Consider the following 23,046-nt stretch of genomic DNA (forward strand, 5'->3'; position numbering starts at 1 on the left):
GAATCAGAAATGCTGACATAATTGAACTTATTGATGAAGAGTCTTGTACGCTTCATTCTAGTTGATTAAGGTGTGTGGGTGTGTGGATCTCTGAGAACTCTCAGGTATCACTTGTGTGTGTGCACGCATGTTGTTGTTGCCGCCTTATTATGGGTCCATGTTTGGATGTCTTGCATTAGTTAATAGATATTACTCTCCTCGTCATTTTAATGTTTGAAATTATTACGATATATATATGTCGTCCAGAAGTGCCTCTACACGTACCGAACTAATGATTTTTTTCCCCTTTTTTGCAGATGTTTTTGGACATACAAAAGTGGATATGTTTTTGTTGACAAGTACGTGAGGACATTGTGGTACAAAAGTGGATATGTTTTTATATAGTGGTTTGTACAAAATATTTTTTTGGTAGAGTAAATATCAGCTAATTTGGTAGAAATTAACATAGCACGTGGTACAAAATAGTTTTGTGGCAGTATAGAATATAATTTTTGTTGTGGTACAGAAGTTATAGGTGTACAATTAATTTCGTTATTCCAGTATTATGTATGGAATTAAATTCCTGACATGGGATTAGACATGGTTCTTATGAAATCTGTAATATATATATATATATATATATATAAGTGGACGTTTAATATTAATTTTTTGGATGGTTGGAACTGAAATGTGTGCACGTTGTTGAATGCTTGATAACATATTTACCGTTGATGGATTATATTGTTTATACAGGGTACAGGTTGTATTAATAATAGATTTAGTGATGGATTAATTTGTACAGGTTGTTTATACAAAATTTTATTTAAAAAAAAAAAAAAAAAACACGTTAAAGTATTTGGCCAAATACGTAATAGTTATTCTCAAATTATTTGGCCACCAAATATTTTGGTCTATAATAGTTATTCTCAAATTATGGTAGCACTTTTAGTGACTAATTTTTTAGTGGTGGAAACATACCTTTTGCCGACTAAATACAAGCTAGTAGCCAAATGTGTACTTTCGGCGACTAATAATTTAGTAGCTAAAAGTGATACCTTTTGCCGACTAAATACAAGCTAGTAGCCAAATGTGTACTTTCGGCGACTAATAATTTAGTAGCTAAAAGTGATATCTTTTGCCGACTAAAAAGAAGTTAGTAGCCAAATGTAGTCATTCAGCGACTAATACATTAGGGGCGGAAAACATACCTTTTGCCGATTAAACACAAGTTAGTAGCCAAAGGTGGTCACTTTCGGCGACTAAAAAAATTTTAGTCGCCAATACTATCGCCGACAGGGTAAAGGCGACAAGCTTAGCGACAAAATATTATGGTCGCTAAATCGTTTCGGCGACTAAATATGTGACTTTTGGCGACCATTATTTTGGTAGCCAAAAGTGACATTTCTTATAGTGACTACACTTGCTGCATCAAAAGAAAGTTTCGCAAGATGCTTAACATCATGATATCTCTCGTCTTTTTTTTACTCTTTGATTTAAGTTTTGTAATTTGAATTATATTTTTTATAAACCGCCAATCAGCTCGAACCGCCAAGGCAAATCCGTCATTATTTGCCAACTGAACCGCCGATTTTTGATAAAGAAAATGACAAATTCTAATGACACTTTTATCAATCCGCCACCTGCCATACAATTTATATTTTTCTCTCAAACCGCACCGACCCCCACGGCGCACACCCCTAGCCACACCTATTGATAGATCTGTTTTCATTAACCATTCAACATTTTCATTTTGGGAACTCGGTTCCTAAATTTAAATTTGAGTTTTTGTTTAAAATATTATTATGTTTATACAGTAAAATTTAAATTTAAATTTGAAAGTGACTATTTTAATTAATTTTTTAAATTTTTATAAAAAAATATGTTAAAAAATAAAAGAATAATGTATTAATTAGTATACTAACAGAAGATGTTACATAATTTTAGAGATTTTAGATATTTGTAATTTGTATAATAGGTGAGGTCAATCATAATGTCATAACACTAGTTAGTGCACTAATTGGTACACTAGTTGGTGAATGTAGCATTACCGAAAATAAAAAGAGTGATGTGATTGTATGTTTTGATAATTTAGTTATAAAAAAATAACTAAGCCTTTGAGAACTTGGTGCTCATCGTCAATTTAATTAAGCCTGTAATATTTGATCGATGGCAGTTAACACAACACATGTCAATGTGGGTGCGCCTCTCTATCGACACGTTATCGTCTTTGACATGATAATTCTCTCTATTCCTCTTTGTGCGGAATTTAAGGCAACATCTGCTGCATACACATGCACATTAGTGAATGTCTATATGAATATTTAAATTGTTAACATCATAAAATAGTTAAACTTAAACCAATAGTTAAGGTTCACATCAAAATTGAACTATAATTAGAAGACCCTTCATTATTTGGAGGTTAGCTTGATGTGAATGTTCACAACATACCACACAAATAGGTAGATCCACAACAATCATGTAACAAATTTATTCACAACATAGGCCACTAAGACATCACCAACATATCACTGATTTCAAAATATGTCATATTAACAAGAACATAATTTCTCAACACAAAAGAAACATTTACATATTGTCTCAACAGCAACATTCACATAACTATATTAACCAAACCCATGTAACAATTATTTTAGCAATAAGAATAATGTGAATGTTCACACTAACGTTCACATGATCCATATTGTGAATAATGTTAAACTTTAGAAAAATCTAATTAAGCCATAATTATACCAACATAAAACCATTATGTGTTAAAATAAAAATGACTTGTATAGTGTCAACATGCACATAAATATATTGAATAATATGAATACTTATTCAAATTACTGAGAGTACAAAAATGAAAATAAACCTCATAATCAAACACCATATGATATGAATGTCCACAACCATTAACAGGGGGTGGTCAATTTAAGCCGACTATGAATATTCAGATCTAAACAACAATAACAATAGCAACAACAACAATAACAATTGAAACAAATGAGTTGGTCCACAATTGTGTTTTTCATATGAATGTTCACTACCATTAATAACAACTGTTATTGTAATTTTTTTTATGAAAAAAATCATATAATTGGGAGTGAGGGGTTCACATGCAATCATGAATAGTATTAATAACAACAATCGCACGATTAAGGAAATAACAACAATAATATGAGCTTCCTCACAATATATGAATAGAATCAAGGGATATGTGTATAAATCCACATTGGTGCAAATTCAGAAAGAGTTTAGGGTTTGTACAGAAAATAGGTGATGAATACTTACGTTTGGTGACCATTTCGATGGTTTGGTTGCCACGTGTGGTTGACAATGGTGAATCTGGCGAAGATGGAGATGATAATGGCAATTTTGACAAAGAACGGCATGGAGACGATGAACATCGCGATGAGACAATGAGAGGGAAAATATGGGATTGATGACTAGGGTTTAGGGTTTTGAAAGGTTGAGAGATCTTCTCCACGATTTTCTAAAAGAGAAAGAGAGAGATAGACGGTTATTTGGTTCAAAGATAATGAACATGGGTTTTGGCTTGAGGGATTTTTGGTCTTTTTATAATAATGAGGAGGACCTAATGGAATAATCTAAAATATTTTAGATTGTATAAAATAGAATTCTTAGAAAATGAATTTACTAGAAAAATTCCCAAAACAATTTTTTTTTTAAAAAAAACACCCACACGGACCTTAATTACACAAGAAGTTGCGCCAAGAATGTTTGGTAGACCTGCGAAAAAGTAATTATAAATTATAACTTGATAGATTATAATTTATACCTTTAAACATAAGCTGTTAACTTGTTTGGTGCAGCTGTAGGATTATGAATTTAAGCAACAGGAGTAGTGTTTAGTTAATAAGTTGCAAAATAATTTTTTACTGTGTAACTGTTATTTTTACCCTTATATAATATAAAAAAATGATTATTTTGTCATTTTTTTCAGTTTTAATTTTAAAAAATTATTTCATTAATAAAATTTAATATAATTAGTATTACAAAAATTATCATTTCATTAATAGTATCAATTAGCATAAAATTATTTTATTTTTTCATTATAAATTAATTAGTCGCAATTAATTGCTTAATAAGCTTCAATTAATACTAAAATTATAAATAGTTTCAATTAGTATAAAATTATTAATTTTTTCGTTATAAATTAATTAGTGTCAATTAATGGCTTAATTAGCATTAATTAATACTAAAATTATTAATAGTATCAATTAGTATAAAACTATTTCATTTTTTTCATTATAAATTAATTAGTGGCAATTAATGGCTTAATTAGCATCAATTAATACTAAAATTATTAATAGTATTAATTAGTATAAAATTATTTCATTTTTTTCATTTTAAATTAATTAGTGTCAACTAATGGCTTTATTAGCATCAATTAATACTAAAATTGTTAATAGTATCAATTAGTATAAAATTATTTCATTTTTTTTCATTATAAATTAATTAGCATAAATTAATACTAAAATTATTAATAGTATCAATTAGTATAAAATTATTTCATTTTTTTCATTATAAATTAATTAGTGTCAATTAATGGCTTAATTAGCATCAATTAATACTAAAATTATTATAGTATCAATTAGTATAAAATTATTTCATTTTTTTTGTTATAAATTAATTAGTGTCAATTAATGGCTTAATTAGCATCAATTAATACTAAAATTATTAATAGTATCAATTAGTATAAAATTATTTCATTTTTTTCATTATAAATTAATTAGTGGCAATTAATGACTTAATTAGCATCAATTAATACTAAAATTATTAATAGTATCAATTAGTATAAAATTATTTCTTTTTTTCATTATAAATTAATTAGAGTGTCAATTAATGGCTTAATTAGCATTAATTAATACTAAAATTATTAATTAGTATCAATTAATATAAAATTTATTTTATTAATGACTAAAATGCTTAATTATTATTATTTATTAAAAAAACACTGAAAACCCCAAAAAAAAAAAAAAATTGAAACCCTAGCTCCGGTAGTCACAACGGCGCTAGGGTTTGAGATCGCTTCGCACGGCCGATCGCAATGGGGGACGATGACAGAGGCCAAGATCTTCATCTTCATCTTCATCTTCATCTTCATCTTCTAGGCCAGATCTTCATCTTCTTGTCTTTTCCATTAAGAGTGACAATCACAGCTCCAGAGAGGCTCGCGGTGGCGAAGGGCGACGGAAACCTAGCTTTCAACATGGTGGTGTCGAAATCTGAGAGAGAGAGAGAGGGAGAGAGCTAGGGTTCGCTAGAAATCACCTCTCTTGCCGGAAATCGCCTTTCTGGTTCGTGCGAGAGACAGAAATGAGTGAGTTTGGTTTATATATATGGCACACTTGTAATAACTTGAAAGTAGGAGAGGCATTTAAGTCATTTTGCCTCTCAAATTTTAGCTATGCGCTTAAGCTGAATTCCAAAAACACCTTTCACACTCAAAGAATAATCACTTTTTTGACTTTATTTAAGCTAAAAGTTGATCACTTAAGCTACACCAAACACACAAAAATCACTTAATTTAAGCTAAAAGCTGAAATAAACTGGATTTAAGTTCTACCAAATACCCCCAATAGTACAGTGGAATTGACTGAGAAAATTATTAGTATGGTTGTATTAGGTTGGAGATATAGAATAAAAAGTGTTTGTTTATACACCACTGGATTAGTAATACTATAGATAGTATTAATATATAAAATTAAATTTTTTAAGTTTTAGTATTTTTTTTATTCTAAAAAATATAATTTTTGCTTAAAAATCATTTAAAATTTCACTAATCCCCTCAATTTATAATCTCAACCCTACCATGGCTTGTTAATCCTACCACATGAAGGGATTACTAGTCCAAGGAGATAGTTAATCCCCACTTATGTTCCCAATCAAATATTCTTTAGGTGAGTCCCATGCACTATTAATCTAATTCTCCTTCCCAAAGGGCGAAACAAACATAGCCTAAAGGTCTTGTTTGGTATGTCTTGTGAGAAATAATTTTTGAAAAACAATTTAAAAATTTTGTTTGGTTGAAAATTTTTGAAAAAAAATTCAAAATTACTTTTCTCTCTACTATAAATTAATTAATCCAAGGGGATAGTTAATCCCCACTCATGTTCCCAACCAAATATTCTTTAGGTGAATCCCACGAATTATTAATCCAATCCTCCTTCCCAAAAAGCCAAACAAACATAGCCTAAAGGTCTTGTTTGGTTTGTTTTGTGAGAGATAATTTTTTAAAAACAATTTAAAAATTTTGTTTGGTTGAAAATTTTTGAAAAAAACTTCAAAATCACTTTTCTCTCTACCATAAATTAATTAATCACTTTTTCTCTCATCTCTTATCTCACATCTTACACATTTATCAATTATTTTTTCTCTCATACACATTTATTCAATTACCAAAAAAAAAAAAAATTAAATCATCTCTGCAGACTTCCAAAACTATTTTTAAAACATACAACCAAACAAGCTTTTAAATCTTATTGAAAATTATTTTTCAAAATTATTTCAAAAATACCAAACAAACATGACCAAAATGTCTCATTCAATCATATTTATCTCACATACTACATAAATAAGAATAATTTTTTATAGGGTAAATTACAAATACACCTCCTGAGATTTGATTAAAATACAAATCGCCCAATGTGATTTTGAAAACTACATTTCACTCTCCCTAAGGTTTCTAATTTCATAACAAATCGTCATTTTTATTAATAAATTATCAAGTCAATTACTAACAGTTTTTAATGATATTAGAAATATATTTTAATTAATAATTTAGGTAATTTTATTATTGTATAGGAAAGTAATTACAAATTTCATTTTTTTAGTTAATTCTATTAAATAAAAAAATACTAACATTGAGGTATTTGTAATTTTCCAAATTATAGGAGCAATCTGTACTTTGAACAAATTTCAAAAGGTATATTTATAATTTACTCTTTTTTTATATAATATATAAATATATTGCAAAGAATAAACTACTAAATCAGATAACTAATGACATGAAAAATTATCTTTAAAAAAACTTACAAATTGATTCAATAAAGTTAATATAAATTCATTAAAATTTCAACAATAAAGCCTCAGACCCCCATTGGGGGTGACCCAGAGCCCTCAGTGGGGTGTGATTGGTTAATTTTTATTTATTTATTTATTTTGATCCAATGACCAACCCCCCACGTGTGTGGGGGGTGGTGGGGGTGCTTGGAGACTTGGAGGTCTCAAGCACGGCTCAAATTTCAAATATTCCAACACATAAGAAAAAAAAAAATTTAAAATAACAAAAGATAAATGATATCTCGTTGGAAATATTAAAAAACATGACAAGTTTTTTTCCCCTCAATCGAGCCTAATTGCTTTGATATGAGTAATCCCAAATATACTTATCATGGTCCTGGGGTCCTAAACTAAAACAATATGTTTGCAACAGTAATTTAATTTTTTTTATAGCAAAAAGAGTATTTATTTATATTTGGGACTCCGGACTTTACAAGGACACAGTTCCTGATTGTAAAATGAGTGTTGGCCAAATTGATGGTGAAAAAAATTGTTAATGGGGTCAAAGGTGAAGAAGAATGTAAAAACTAATTAATCGTGCCATATGAATTGAATAGGATGATTCAAGTCACTAATGATACGAATCATACCATTCTAACAACACTGCTCGTGATTGTCATTTCGAGCATTAGACTAACCGTGCCATCATCACAAGAAGTGGCAACAACAATCATTTTTAGTGTTAACCATGCCATCATCGCCTATTTAAATTCTTCCCAATTGTTGATACGGAAAGGATCAAGAATTTACCTGGCGCAAGACACGGGATGATGAGAAATCCCATATAAGGATCTTCAACGAGGAATATTCCAATGTGATGTTGATTCCTTTACAAAACCTGTACCATTCATGGCGAATGCTAAAACATACAAAATACACAACACAATCCTATAATTAGAAGCATGTAATAAAGTAAAAAGATATAATATATTTCATAATCATAAAATTTGGAACATTACGAAAGCAGAGTTAAATTAAAACAAAAATGTTACAACATTAATTCATTTGAATCTGTAGGCCATACTGCATTTGACGAAGAGTAATTAAAAAATAATGAGCAGCATATGGCCATCTGAAGAGCAACAACCTATAGGTGCCAACAAGACTATGCACCTCCCCCAGCGTCTCAAGATAGATTAAGTGTGCTCTGTAATTTTTATTAGCTTTGGAAATAATTTTCTCCAAAGGAAAGCCAACAGAAACAGTTGTCAAGCAGCCAAATGGGTTGGAGTAACTGATGTCCAAAAAGGAAATGGAATCAACATCAAACTTCATCCCTGTGAAGTAGATGAGGCAAACCTGATCACCAGTTTCATTGTTAATCACCAATTGGCAACAGATTGCCATTGTGAATTTTCATTTCTTAGATTGCAGTTGTTTAGTTGTCAGCAATGGGTTGTTCATTGGGCCAGATTTCCCCAATATATTTAGAGCCTTCATCCGTTGCATCTGTTTCCCTGCAATAGAGCGGAAAAAATAAAAACAAAACTTAATGACAATAGCTTTCCATTAGCTCATTACCATTGGTTGCCAAAACTAATTAAAACAGTAAATCATTTCAATTTCATGAGATAGATGACATGGAAGAAAAAAGCCAATAAAAGAATAAATGACAACTACAGTTTTGAACAGTGACAAGAGAACCAGCCTTAGCAAACAATTTTGCCTAACTTGTAAACTGATTTACACTTAATTTGTCATTATGTGTAACTTGCCTTTAGAGTAAAACTCTCCAATCGTAGCATAGATTTATGAACACGTTGCTCTTGAGAAGAAAAACTAAACATGGATGAATTTGAAAAGAAATGTTCAGCCACCAATAAAGTACATTGTTGTTTCAGAACAGTCCAAAAGAGTCTAATTTCTATGCTATGAAGAAGTATCAACCCTAACTTGGACGTTTTGATTCTAACACTCCTTTGGGATCTTGAGACCTTTCTTCCCTATCAATCAATAGCTTAGCAACAAATATTTATCTCACATTTGAGTTTCTTCTACTTGGAACAACTGATAGGAGGCAAAGCCATTGAATGCTGTTCACAGTTTTAATTATTTATCAAATTTTACACCTTAGAAACATAATATTTCAAACCACTCAGGAACATCCCTTTCCTAGAAGAAGTCTATTATTGAAAAACTGACATAGATTTATTCATGAAGAGAAGGCAACAAACGTAAGAACAGGTGACAACTTCTTACCTTCTTCCACTGTTAGCTGTATTGCTTTTTTCTCCAACTCAACTGCGTGTCTGCTAAGTTCAGCCGGCGACAAATTTAGAAGCACTACCAAGGTCATGGAGAACAAACAGTAAAATTGAAGTGTCAAAACAATATAGGCAAAACATAGAAATATTATTAACTATCTCTAAAATTAGGCAAGGAATTACTCTGGATATAATCCCTCTGATTAGACTCGTCGCACTGCTTCAAGACCTTCTGCAAATGAATAAACCGTTCTGTTTTTTGTTGATCACTGGTAGCCTTAGAATCAGTTGAATGACAGACCCCTGAGTTGACCTCAATGGGAACTGGAGATCCACCACACATAAAGTTCATCATTGAAGCCATATGATTTGGTCTAACTACAGGAGAACAAAACAAATTGCTCTCCTTCATCTGAGTCTGCTGTCGAGGTAATTCCTGTTGCTTGTGGCAAGAATGCTTTGAGCTCGATTGACGGTTATCAGCACTTTTGTCCGTACTGTCCTGAATTTTTTTGCCTGGTTCTGAATCAAACTTTCTTCGATCATTCACGAAATGATCTTTTACACCATTTTTGCTCGAGGAAGGGCCAAAAGGGGGGCTTAAAGGGCACTCAGGTGCGAGTCTCTTAGTTCCAGAAACCTTGATTGCATCTGTGATGGATTTTCCACCCAGAATGGGGGAATTTTCTGGATGATTACGTATCAAAGTTCTATTATCATTCTGGACATCTCTCAGTGCTATCTTTCTTAGTAGCGGTGACTGTTTATGGTCAGAAGGCATGCCAGCCCCACTGTTGCCCATCACATTGCTGTTTACTTCAGAATTAAGCATTATGGAACAAATATTTCTAACTCAACTTAGAGAAAATTGCAAAGCCCTTCAAGCACAAGCACAAGCCGTAAGATAAAATCAACAAGCCCCTCCGTGCAACCAAGTATCTCCTAAAACAAATGTCAGAGACACGTAAGTAACATAAATACACATACAGGTTTTACTAGATACTGGTCATTGTAGGCTGTGTCCATAAATATACATCCTCAAGACGTGCCAATAAACCAAAGATACAACATAAAAATATGGTTCAGAATATAGAAAGTATGCAAAATCAAAATATTAATGTTCCAGCTGATACTCAATCGCAAAGCCTCTCAAACCCATAAATCTGGCACTTTCATAAGTTAATTATCATTTCTAGATACTAAGAAATTACAGTTCTGAGTACAACTATTCACCGGCACTTTTCTTGCATACTTTTTTCACGAGAAAAGACAAATTGTAATGATTAAAATTCAGTCAGCCAATACGTGACACGATTCCATCTAATATCTAAATTTTTTTCCGTAAATACAACAACACAAAGAAATATAGGTTTCAAACACCTCAAATTGCCCTAAAATCTATTAACCCAGGCAGGGAAGATCTGGAACAATTGTGACAATCATCAACCACATCCAAAGCCTCAAAGAAAACAACTTGTTCAAGCAAATCAGAGGAAGATGAACAAGTTCCCCAAATTGAACCACTTAACTGGAATTACCTCCAATTGTTAGAATAAAAACAACTTTACACTCCCAGATTAACACTAAATACCACTGAAAATTTCTCATTTTTTCCATTGCTTGACACAATCGGAAAATCGAAACGACGAAAGATCCAAAATTTCTCATTTTCTCAGTACTTACAACGCAAGATCCATAATTTTACATTTATATAGATAGAGATAAGCAAAAAATATTTACATTTTTGGGCATAAAAAAACAGAATTCTGAACGGACATAGATATCGAAGATAGAGAGCACTTGGATGGAGACTTACCCTTCAGTATCAGAGCGAGTTCGCAAACGATGAGGGAGGAGAGAGAAATAGAGACGGCGCGAGAGAGAGCGAAAGAGAGAGTTTTTTTTCAAAAGAGGAGGCTTTGGCTCCAAAGGAGAGAAATGCCAACAAGTCATTTTATATGATTACTAATATATGCTTTTATTTTATTTATAAAATAAAAAATTTAAATTTAAAATAAATTGGGCTGGAAATCTGAGAGTGGGCCTGTTTATATATGTTTGACACAGCCCAAGTGTAGACTGGCCCATGTTAAAGTTGGGCCTGGATCACCAAAACTAAAACCTTACACATGCAATATCACACCATGTGTGTATGTATGTTCAATTCAAATCTTTCAAGTCTATTGCAGGCTTCCAAGTTCCATCCTGTCACGATCCAAACCTGTCCCTATGGGTTTAACACCGTAACCGGCCAGTAACCCGTGATTACCGAAGGCCTGCTTAACAGTAATAACAGTAATACAGAGTACAGGGGCTGGCGGAAGCCAAAACAGTAAATGAAAGATGTCCAATGAGCTGTGACAGTCTGAATGCAAAAAGACTTTTCATAATACATTCACATTCATAATCAAAACAGTATGTACATACATCATATACAGGCATTCAGGTTAGGGACCAAATCCCTACCATAACAGTACAGTACAAGTCTATACAGTATTACAAAGCAGAGACAGAAGGGTGAACTGAGACACCCCAAAAAGCTTAAGCTTAAACACACTTGGAACCTCGCAGTGAGGCACGTTGGTTGGCTTGACAAAAAGAGAGTTTAACCCAAAGCTCCTAGATCCGATCTGGTGCCTAGACACCTACATATATATATAAACAGTAAGCTAAAGCCAAGTGAATAACATATGCGTAAAGAGGTTAAGAATGAATGTCCTTTCAGTATTTAAAATGGTCAGTTATAACAGTATATCAGTCATTCAGTTATAGCAGTCATATATGGTACATCCCATAGCAAAACAGTATAGTAGGTCTTAACAGACCGAACAGTCAGTTGATGGCCATCATATCAGTAAACAGTAGTGGTTCCAAACATGGGAACCGACAGAGATCTCTGTGACAGTAGCAGTACAGTACAGTAACAGTAAATTGCTATGGATGCCACGAATACAATTCGCAAATAAGACAAGCATTCATTCAGTAAGAAATATCATTTCAGAAAGCAGTACAGTTGATCATTCAGAAAATATTCAGAATTGAATATATCTTTACAACATTGTTACTCACAAAGTTCTGGGTTACAGATAGGCTAGTGAGCATCCTCGGATGCCAACCCTACACAATTACAGAACGAACATACACTAAGTTACACACTTGGGAATCAATGACTTAGTCCCTATCTTGACTCGGTGTGGTTCTACATCAATATCCTCATTAAGATGACTTAAACAAGGTCTAGTAATGTCTAGGATGAAATGAGGATGCAAAGATGTACTTTAAAACACTTTTCAAAATTTTCAGAAAACGAGGGTCTCGCTCGAGCATGGCTTTCTACGCTCGAGCGGACATGCAGACAAAGGATCTCCGCTCGAGCGTGACTTTCCTCGCTCGAGTGGACTACAAAAGTACTGGATGCATGAAATTCACGCTCGACGGGCGCTCGACCCTCGCTCGAGCGTGAGACACAAGTCCTCGCTCGAGCGTGAATTCCCTCGCTCGAGCGGACTGGAAACATATGCAAAGTACTGGATACACGCATTTCACGCTCGAGTGTTACTTTCCCCACTCGAGCGGACTGTATGAACTCAGAGTGTACGCTCGAGCGTGGAGCTCCTCGCTCGAGCGTGGATCCAAAATCTGGAATTTCCATATTTGTCTCCAAGCATCAAATTTGATCCTTTTGGGCTAATTTTCTGGAAAACACTTTAAATCTCATATCATGACATGTTTCAAAGATCAATTTGTAAAATTAAAACCCAAAAGTAGTTCAATTGAACCCATTTCCAAACAAAACTTCAAGAACATGATGTACATGCAACATGCAAGTGTTCAATTGAAATAAAAGCTTCAAATACTTGATCAAATGAGCCAATTCTTCCAAAACATGATGAATTCATGAACTATAACCCAAATATGGACATGCATGCGAGGATTCTATGAAAACAACCTCAAAATTCAAGAATGTAAACATGCATGCATGATTCAAGCTCACTATTCCACATTTTAAGCCATAACTTGGCTCTAGACTTCAACATTCTTCTAAACCATGCAAGAATCAACTCAATTCATAAACAAGAAGGCAAAAGCTCTACCTTAAGTCTTCAATTTCAAGTCTAGAAGCTCAATTATGTAATCTTTCTTCAAAATCTTCAAGTCTCCAAGCTAAATTTGTTGAAATCAAGTTTTTCCTCTATCTCACTCTCTCACTCACTGTTTGGTCTCTCAAAGATGAACAAAAGATGTATCCAACAAGAGTGACGTAGAAAAGGGATGGTCTAGTGTCAAGCCACTAAGTGACAATTTGGTAAATAAACTCACTAATGCAATTTAACATTATTTAATCCAATTTAATCATACCAAATCAAATTTCAATTAAATCTACCATAAAATCACATAAATTCTAACAATCATGAAACACTAATTAATTTCAGATTCGGCCGCCGATAAGGCCTTCAATTCACAGTTCGACACTTAAAACATGAATAGATCAATTAACAGTCAAACAGATAGAAATGCATTTAAACTAATACACTCAATCAATCGGTTCAGAATATCAGTCAAATTAGTTACTTAATCATGTTCAGTCACAGTTTAGCAGTAATCGGTGGTACTATCAGTAAACAGTGGTGAGGGTTGTCACAGTCTCCCCTCTTTACAAAGAGTTTGGTCCTCCAAACTCGAATTACCTTCATTTTGGAAGAATACCGGATCGAAAGGGAGCAGTTCAGGATATCTCTTGATCATATCGTCTTCCCTTTCCTAAGTGGCATATACGCCACCATGGTTTTGCCAATCAACTTTCACTAACGGAATTTCTTTGTTCCTTAACTTATTGATCCGTCGATTTACAATCTGAATAGGTCATTCTTCATAAGTGTAGTCATCACTTAGCACTACACGGGTAGGCTCAATCACATGGAAGGGATCCTGGAGGTAATCCCTCAACATTGAAATATGGAACACGTTATGCATATGCTCCATTTCAGGAGGAAGCACTGCTTGATACGCCACCGGATTAATCTTTTCAATAATCTCGTACGGTCCGACATATCTCGGCACTAACTTGCCTTTAACCCTAAAACGGGTCTGCCCTTTCATCGGTGTCACTTTAACAAAAATGTGATCACCTACTTCATATTCTCTATCTCGCCTTCGGACATCCGCATAACTTTTTTGTCGGCTTTGTGCGGTTTTCAATCTTTGCTGAATCAGTTTCACCTTTTCCGTGGTTTCCTGTACAATCTCGGGCCCAAGCAAAGGCCCATCTTCAACTTCTGCCCAGTAGATAGGAGATCGACATTTCCTGCCATATAAAGCCTCGAAAGGCGCCATACCAATGCTTGAATGAAAACTGTTGCTGTAAGCGAATTCAGCCAACGGTAAGTGGCTTTCCCAATTTCCCTGAAAATCAAGGACACACATTCTCAGTAAATCCTCCAGAGTCTGGATGGTTCTTTCTGACTGGCCATCTGTCTGAGGATGGTATGCACTACTTAGTCTCAGTTCAGTACCCAATGCTGTCTGTAGGCTTTGCCAGAATCTCGATGTAAACTTCGAGTCCCTATCAGAAACAATGGACACAGGCACTTCATGCAATCTAACAATCTCATCGATATAGAGTACAACCAATTTGTCCGTATTATAAATTGTTTTGACAGGTAAGAAGTGAGCAGATTTAGTTAGTCTATCAACAATAACCCAAATTGAGTCCATACCTTTACTGGAGCGAGGTAAACCAACAATAAAATCCATAGTGATATGTTTTTATTTCTACTCCGGTATCAGTAAGGGTTGCAGTAAGCCTGCGGGTCGTTGATGTTCGGCTTTAACTTGTTGGCAATAAAGACATTTCGTTATAAAGTCAACAATTTCTTTCTTCATTCCCGGCCACCAGAAATTCAGTTTCAAGTCTTAGTACATTTTCGTATTTCCTGGATGGATAGACAATTTTGAATTGTGGCCCTCTTGCAGAATTCTTTTTTTCAGTTCAAAATCACTTGGTACACATAACCTTCCCTGAAATTTCAGTACATTGTTTTCAAATTTGAAACCCGACCTCGGTTTAGATTCTCGTTCATCGATGATCTTCTTCAAGAAGTCATCCTGTTGCTGTTTCTCTTTAATCTCTTCAATAAGTGCCGGTTGAGCAGAAATAGCAGCTACTGTTCCACCTTGTTCACACAAAACGATCTCAACTTCAAAATTTTCATGGTCACATAGCAATTCTTTCTGCCCGGTGAGTAAACAGGCTAAATTCCCAATTGACTTCCGACTCAGTGCATCGACAACGGTGTTAGCTTTTCCTGGATGGTACAAAATTTGCATGTCATAGTGTTTTATCAGTTCTAACCATCTCTGCTATCTCATGTTCAGTTCTTTCTGTGTGAAGAAGTACTTCAAACTCTTGTGGCCTGTATACACCTCACATGTTGCCCCATAAAGGTAGTGACTCCAGATTTTCAATGCAAACACTACTGCAACAAGTTCCAAATCATGGGTCGGGTAGTTCTTTTCATGCGGTCTCAGTTGTCGCATACGCAATAACTTTACCATTCTGCATTAAAACACATCCCAAACCCTTATAAGAAGCATCACTAAATATAGTATAACCATCCGTACTTGAGGGTAGGGTAAGAATCGGTGCAGTCACAAGTCGAGTCTTTAACTCTTGAAAGACTGATTCTTTCTGATCGGTCCAGTCAAATGATATCCCCTTTTGAGTCAATTGAGTCAGTGGTAGGGCAATTTTGGAGAAGTCTTTGATAAACCTTTTGTAATACCCGGCTAAGCCTAGAAAACTTCGGACTTTGGTAACATTTGTCGGTCTAGGCCAATTCACTACTGCTTCAATTTTCTGCGGATCAACTGAAATTCCATCCTTACTGATTACATGTCCCAAAAACATTACATTATCAAGCCAAAATTCACATTTAGTCAGTTTAGCATATAGTTTCTGTTCTCTTAGGGTCTGCAAGGCAATTCTCAAATGATGTTCATGTTCTTCCGTGCTTTTGGAATAAATCAAAATGTCATCTATGAGAACAACTACAAATTCATCTAGGAATGGTTTGAAAATTCTGTTCATAAGATCCATAAATGCAGCAGGTGCATCGGTAACTCCGAAAGGCATAACTAAGAATTCATAATGTTCGTACCTCGTTCGAAAGGCAGTCTTTTCAATGTCCCTTGTCTTGACTTTCAACTGGTGGTATCCAGATCTAAGGTCAATTTTGGAGAACACTTGGGCACCCTGTAACTGGTCAAATAAATCATCAATACGAGGCAATGTATATTTATTTTTCACTGTTACCTTGTTCAGTTCATGGTAGTCAATGCAGAGTCTCAATGAGTCGTCTTTCTTTTTCACAAATAAGATCGGCGCGCCCCACGGTGAAGTATTGGGCCTAATGAACTTCTTATCTAACAGTTCTTGTAACTAAACTTTCAACTCCTTCAATTCAGTCGGTGCCATTCTGTAAGGAGCTTTAGATACTAGTTGTGTACCCGGAATCACATCAAAATGATCAATATTCAATTGCAGTAAATCAATATACAAATGCGCATCTCCAACAATAATCTCACATGCAGGGTACATATAAGCACAAGTCATGGATCCCCCAACAGGTGAAGATATAGCTAACGGATAGTTCATAGGTTCCAGTGGTCTATTTAATTTTCGCGAAAAAGCATGCGATACATATAAATGTATAGACCCCGAATCAGTCAGAACATATGCATTTTGAGCACAAATTCAGAGTATACCTGACACAACGGCCTCGGTATTCTGTACATCTCCCGGTACGAGTGCGAACACTAGGCCTTGCCTCATAGGCTCTTTTCCAGTACCTTTGGGATTAGGTTTTGGTGCAACAGTTGATGCTGCGGCGCTGGCTGCAGCTTTACTATTGCCCTGAGGAGCAGAAGGGCAATCTTTGACCATGTAGCCCACCTTGCCACGCCTGTAACAAGCACCTGAAATTTTATAACAAACCCCTTTATGTTTCTTACCACATTCAGAACAGGGCGGTATGGAACCACTTCCCTGACTGGAACTGGTTGTTGACCTTGTATTTTGCTTTTTATTCAATGAACTGTTCCGGCCTTTCTTAAAATTGAAGCCTCGTCTCTTACCACGTCACTCGGTCGCTGGTGTTTCAATCTGTTTCAGTGCCTCGATGTTCGACACAGCCATTATTGCTCGGTCAAGAACATCTACATATTTTAGTAGTTTCAGAACATTGATTCTGTCAAGAATTTCAACATTAAGGCCGCCTTCAAACTTCCTGACCTTTTTGTAATCGGTATCCACCATGTGTGGTGCATATCTGGCGAGTTCAGTGAATTTCGATTCGTACTCAGCTACGGATATAGTGCCTTGTTTCAGTTGTTCAAATTCAGTCACTTTTCGGTCCCTGACACACTGTGGAAAGTATTTCTCAAAGAAGGCTCCCTTAAACTGAGCCCAAGTCATAGTAGTATTGGTGTCACGGACAAGCATCCACCACCTTTTGGCCTCTTCTTGTAAGGTGAAGGTAGCCAGTAGCACTTTGTGTGCTTTAGAACACGGAAAGACTTCAAACAATTTCTTGGTCTCTAGGACCTATGCTTCGGCCTTTAGCGGTTCGAGGCCTCCTTGGAATGACGGTGGTTTCATTTTACTGAACTTCTGCGTTAAAGCAATTATATCCTCATTCATATTTGGTTCTGGCTGTACCGGAGGAGGTGAGGGCTGTTGGTTCTGTTGTTGCCTTAAGGCCTCAGTTAGCAGTTCAACTGTTCTTTCTAGCCTTGCCATTCTGGCCTCAGATGATTCAGGTTCATCAGCATTTCTTGCGTTATCCATTTCACTATAGGCAATTATGGCAATTATAAAGATAGACAATTGCATACTTAACATATTAACACATTAGCACATATATTCATGTCATGGCCACACACACTTTTTCAATGCTCATGCAATGCCCTATTCACTTTTCTAGGACATCCTATAGCTCATTTGGACAGGTGTGTGTGGTATAACTCGTGGTTTGATATCGCTCTGATACCACTCTGTCACGACCCAAACCCATCCCTATGAGTTTAGCACCGTAACCGGCCAGTAACCCGTGATTGCCGAAGGCCTGCTTAACAGTAATAACAGTAATACAGAGTACAGGGGCTGGCGGAAGCCAAAACAGTAAATGAAAGATGTCCAATGAGCTGTGACAGTCTGAATGCAAAAAGACTTTTCATAACACATTCACATTCATAAGCAAAATAGTATGTACATATATCATATACAAGCATTCAGGTTAGGGACCAAATCCCTACCATAATAGTACAATACAAGTCTATACAGTATTACAAAGCAGAGACAGAAGGGTGAACTGAGACACCCCAAAAAGCCTAAGCTTGAACATACTTGGAACCTCGCAGTGAGGCACGTTGGTTGGCTTGAAAAAAAGAGAGTTTAACCCAACGCTCCTAGCTCCGATCCGGTGCCTGGACACCTACATATATATATAAACAGTAAGCTAAAGCCCAGTAAATAACATATACGTAAAGAGGTTAAGAATGAATGTCCTTTCAGTATTTAAAACGGTCAGTTATAACAGTATATCAGTCATTTAGTCATAGCAGTCATATATGGTACATCCCATAGCAAAACAGTACAGTAGGTCTTAATAGACCGAACAGTCAGTTGATGGCCATCATATCAGTAAACAGTAGTGGTTCCAAACATGGGAACCGACAGAGATCTCTGTGACAGTAGCAGTACAATATAGTAACAGTAAATTGCTATGGATACCACGAATACAATTCCCAAATAGGACAAACATTCATTCAGTAAGAAATATCATTTCAGAAAGCAGTACAGTTGATCATTCAGAAAATATTCAAGATTGAATATATCTTTACAACATTGTTACTCACAGAGTTCTGGGTTACAGATAGGCTAGTGAGCATCCTCGGATGCCAACCCTACACAGTTACAGAACGAACACACACTAAGTTACACACTTAGGAATCAATAACTTAGTCCTTATCTTGACTCGGTGTGGTTCTACATCAATATTCTCATTAAGATGCCTTAAACAAGGTCTAGGAATGCCTAGGATGAAATGAGGATGCAAAGATGTACTTTAAAACACTCTTCAAAATTTTCAGAAAATAGGGGTCTCGCTCGAGCGTGGCTTTCTACGCTCGAGCGGACATGCAGACAAAGGATCTCCGCTCGAGCGTGTCTTTCCTCGCTCGAGTGGACTGCCAAAGTACTGGATGCATGCAATTCATGCTCGACGGGCGCTCGACCCCTGCTCGAGCATGAGACACAAGTCCTCGCTCGAGCGTGAATTCCCTCGCTCGAGCGGACTGGAAACATATGCAAAGTACTGGATACAAGCATTTCACGCTCGAGCGGACTGCATGAACTCAGAGTGTACGCTCGAGCGTGGAGCTCCTCGCTCGAGCGTGGATCCAAAATCTGGAATTTCCAGATTTGTCTCCAAGCATGAAACTCAACATTTAAAGCATCAAATTCGATCTTTTTGGGCTAATTTTCTGGAAAACACTTTAAATCTCATATCATGACATGTTTCAAAGATCAATTTGCAAAATCAAAACCCAAAGGTAGTTCAATTGAACCCATTTCCAAACAAAACTTCAAGAACATGATGTACATGCAACATGCAAGTGTTCAATTGAAATCAAAGCTTCAAATACTTGATTAAATGAGCCAATCCTTCCAAAACATGATGAATTCATGAACTATAACCCAAATATGGACATCCATGTGAGGATTCTATGAAAACAACCTCAAAATTCAAGAATGTAAACATGCATGCATGATTCAAGCTCACTATTCCACATTTTAAGCCATAACTTGGCTCTAGACTTCAACATTCTTCTAAACCATGCAAGAACCAACTCAATTTATAAACAAGAAGGCAAAAGCTCTACCTTAAGTCTTCAATTTCAAGTCTAGAAGCTCAATTATGCAATCTCTCTTCAAAATCTTCAAGTCTCCAAGCTAAATTTGTTGAAATCAAGTTTTTCCTCTATCTCACTCTCTCACTCACTATTTGGTCTCTCAAAGATGAACAAAAGATGTATCCAACAAGAGTGAGGTAGAAAAGGGATGGTCTAGTGTCAAGCCACTAAGTGGCAATTTGGTAAATAAGCCCACTAATGCAATTTAACATTATTTAATCCAATTTAATCATACCAAATCAAATTTCAATTAAATTTACCATAAAATCACATAAATTCTAATAATCATGAAACACTAATCAATTTCAGATTCGGCCGCTGATAAGGCCTTCAATTCACAGTTTAACACTTAAAACATGAACATATCAATTAATAGTCAAACAGATAGAAATGCGTTTAAACTAATACACTCAATCAATCGGTTCAGAATGTCAGTCAAATCAGTTACTTAATCATGTTCAGTCACAGTTTAGCAGTAATCAGTGGTACTATCAGTAAACAGTGGTGAGGGTTGGCACACATCCACATTCAAGTGATCTTTAATCTCCAATGAAGCATTATCAAAATGACATCTTGATGCCTAAATTTTGATAGTGTTACATAGGGTTTACGTTTTAGCTCAGTTCATTTGTTACATAAAAATAAATTAACCAAAGCTCAATTTTTAGGATCATTTAGCAATCAAGCCGAATTTTGGTAGATCTGCTTGATAAGGCTTGATGTACATAAATAGCACATGTCTAGCCTGCCAAAGCAACCTTACCCAAAAATTTGGCTTTAGTCCAAAACCAATAGTCTAGCCTAGCGACCAACTGAACAGGTGGGTCGAATAGTAGCCAAGCAGGAATGGCCTAGGATAAGGGCATGTGATGGGGTCTAGAGTTGTCCCGTGTTCGTAATTGCTTGCCAACATTCAAGGAACTACTCAAATGAAAGGTGTCGCGTGGTGTCCCCTAATTAGGCCAAGCGTAGAACCACTCTCATCGCTTGCCAACAATCAAGTAACTACTCAAATGGAAGGTGTCGTATGGTGTCCCCTAATTAGGCCAAGCTTAATAGAACCACTCTCACAAGTCACATAGAAGACACTTCTAAAAGATATGGACCACAGGAGTATATAAGGGAAGTAGGCCATATGAGAAGGTACCCAATCTAATTCCTAAAACCCTAATTTTCCATTGTTTTCTTCCAAAAAGTATTCTCTAACTTGAATATCAAAGGGCCCTTGATAAAACATCTACCGGTGTGTCCAAATGAATAATGTTGCAGGAAACAAAAAAAGAAGGATCAACCTCTCCCCACAAAGCCAACCTCCATTCACCCTGTATCATAAGGCAGCCATTTACTTATGATCGAAGTTCGTAAACACAAGTATATAAATTAATATTCGATAATAATATATCAAATATATTTTCTTAATTTATTTATTTCTTTATTTGTATGTGGTATTTGTGTAAGTTTATGAATTTGATTGATAAGGTTTATTATTCATATCAGCATCATGCTTTTATATTTTCTTTATAATTTTCTATTTTTTCTTTTAAAATCAAAGTCGAGTTTGAGTTTTTCAAATATTTGACGAGCTAAGCTTGAGCTCAAATTTTTGAGCTTGACTTAAGCTCAGCTTGAGCTCAACTAATTTCTAGCAAGGCAAGATCGAATATCCTAAAGTTTGGCTTGACTTGGCTCGTTTACACCCAGTACTAATATGTCATAATTTGGCAGCCATGCTTCAATTGTGTAAATGTCATTTGTTCTATTTCTTCCACAAAAAACCCATTACAAATGGCATTTGCTGGCCTATTATGTAGAGACAACGGTTCTTGCTAAATTGTGACAATTGTCAAATCTTGTCCTAATTTTGGCACAAGATTTTGCAATTGCCAAAATTTGACAGCCCAATGGAGAGCGACAATTTTAGTGTCATGCCCAAATTTGACTTTGGCAACCCCTTCAGAAGTTGTGTTGGAGAAGCTTTAATTGTTTGAAAAAATGGCAGCGAAGCTTCATTAATGGCCTACAGTTAAAAGGCCCATCACCAATGTTTTGTTGTCATCTATATTATTGTATAAAGCACACAATTCAAAACTTGAAGCGTTGCCACGGTTTTTTGTTTTATAAGAATGATCATAAAAATGTTTACTGTTTAAACTCCAATAACTAACTGTTAAACAGTTTTCAAATTTAACCCAACCATCCAAAAGTATAGATTTACAATGGCAAACACATTGAGTTTTCAAACATCACTACCTTGATCCCATCAAAGCTACTGGTCTGATTCCAATTTGAACATAAAGATATGGAGAACCGAGGCTTTGCAAGTAAGGATTGATCACTTCGAATTCTTAAGAACATAGACACTTGAGGCTTGAAGAACATAATTCATTTCATTTCATGGCACGCAAATCTGGAGATGTATTTTTCTTTTTTATTGACATAACAAAACCAGGTCTTAAACCCTTTTACAAGCCATGTAGTGAGGCAAAGATTCTCAAAAAACCAGCACGATAGAAGTCATACTGTGTAAATGCTGACAAAAAAAACCAGATCTAATGGTTTTTATCAGGTTTTTTATGGACAACAATAAATTTTTTCATGTCAGCATACACATTCCTAACTGCCTGACAAAATCTTCAATATGGACGAGTTTTCATCAATGTCCAATCAGATATAATGCTCAGAACATATTAAAAATGCAAATGGTTTATCATCAATTTTTGTAATGCTTCAACCTCATACATAGTGCTTTGTAAACTTGATCTCACATATTTTAGAAAGCAAAAGCAGCACGAATGCATCGCAACAG

The 23,046-nt window shown here is 35.2% G+C and overlaps 1 protein-coding gene across 1 annotated transcript; it reads right to left on the bottom strand.

Moving 5' to 3' along the window:
* Window positions 1–7,973: 7,973 nt before the first annotated feature.
* LOC114261900 (uncharacterized) lies at window positions 7,974–11,217 on the bottom strand. The gene is made up of 4 exons (XM_028202217.2): window positions 11,086–11,217; window positions 9,453–10,211; window positions 9,265–9,348; window positions 7,974–8,522 (listed from the first exon to the last, which is right to left on the bottom strand). Exons 2-4 carry the CDS (start codon window positions 10,099–10,101, stop codon window positions 8,422–8,424), a joined length of 834 nt encoding a protein of 277 aa, XP_028058018.2. The 5' UTR covers window positions 10,102–10,211; window positions 11,086–11,217; the 3' UTR covers window positions 7,974–8,421.
* Window positions 11,218–23,046: the final 11,829 nt, after the last annotated feature.

This window comes from Camellia sinensis, chromosome 6, assembly GCF_055761805.1.
Source record: "Camellia sinensis isolate YWXY chromosome 6, ASM5576180v1, whole genome shotgun sequence".
Taxonomy (NCBI): domain Eukaryota; kingdom Viridiplantae; phylum Streptophyta; class Magnoliopsida; order Ericales; family Theaceae; genus Camellia; species Camellia sinensis.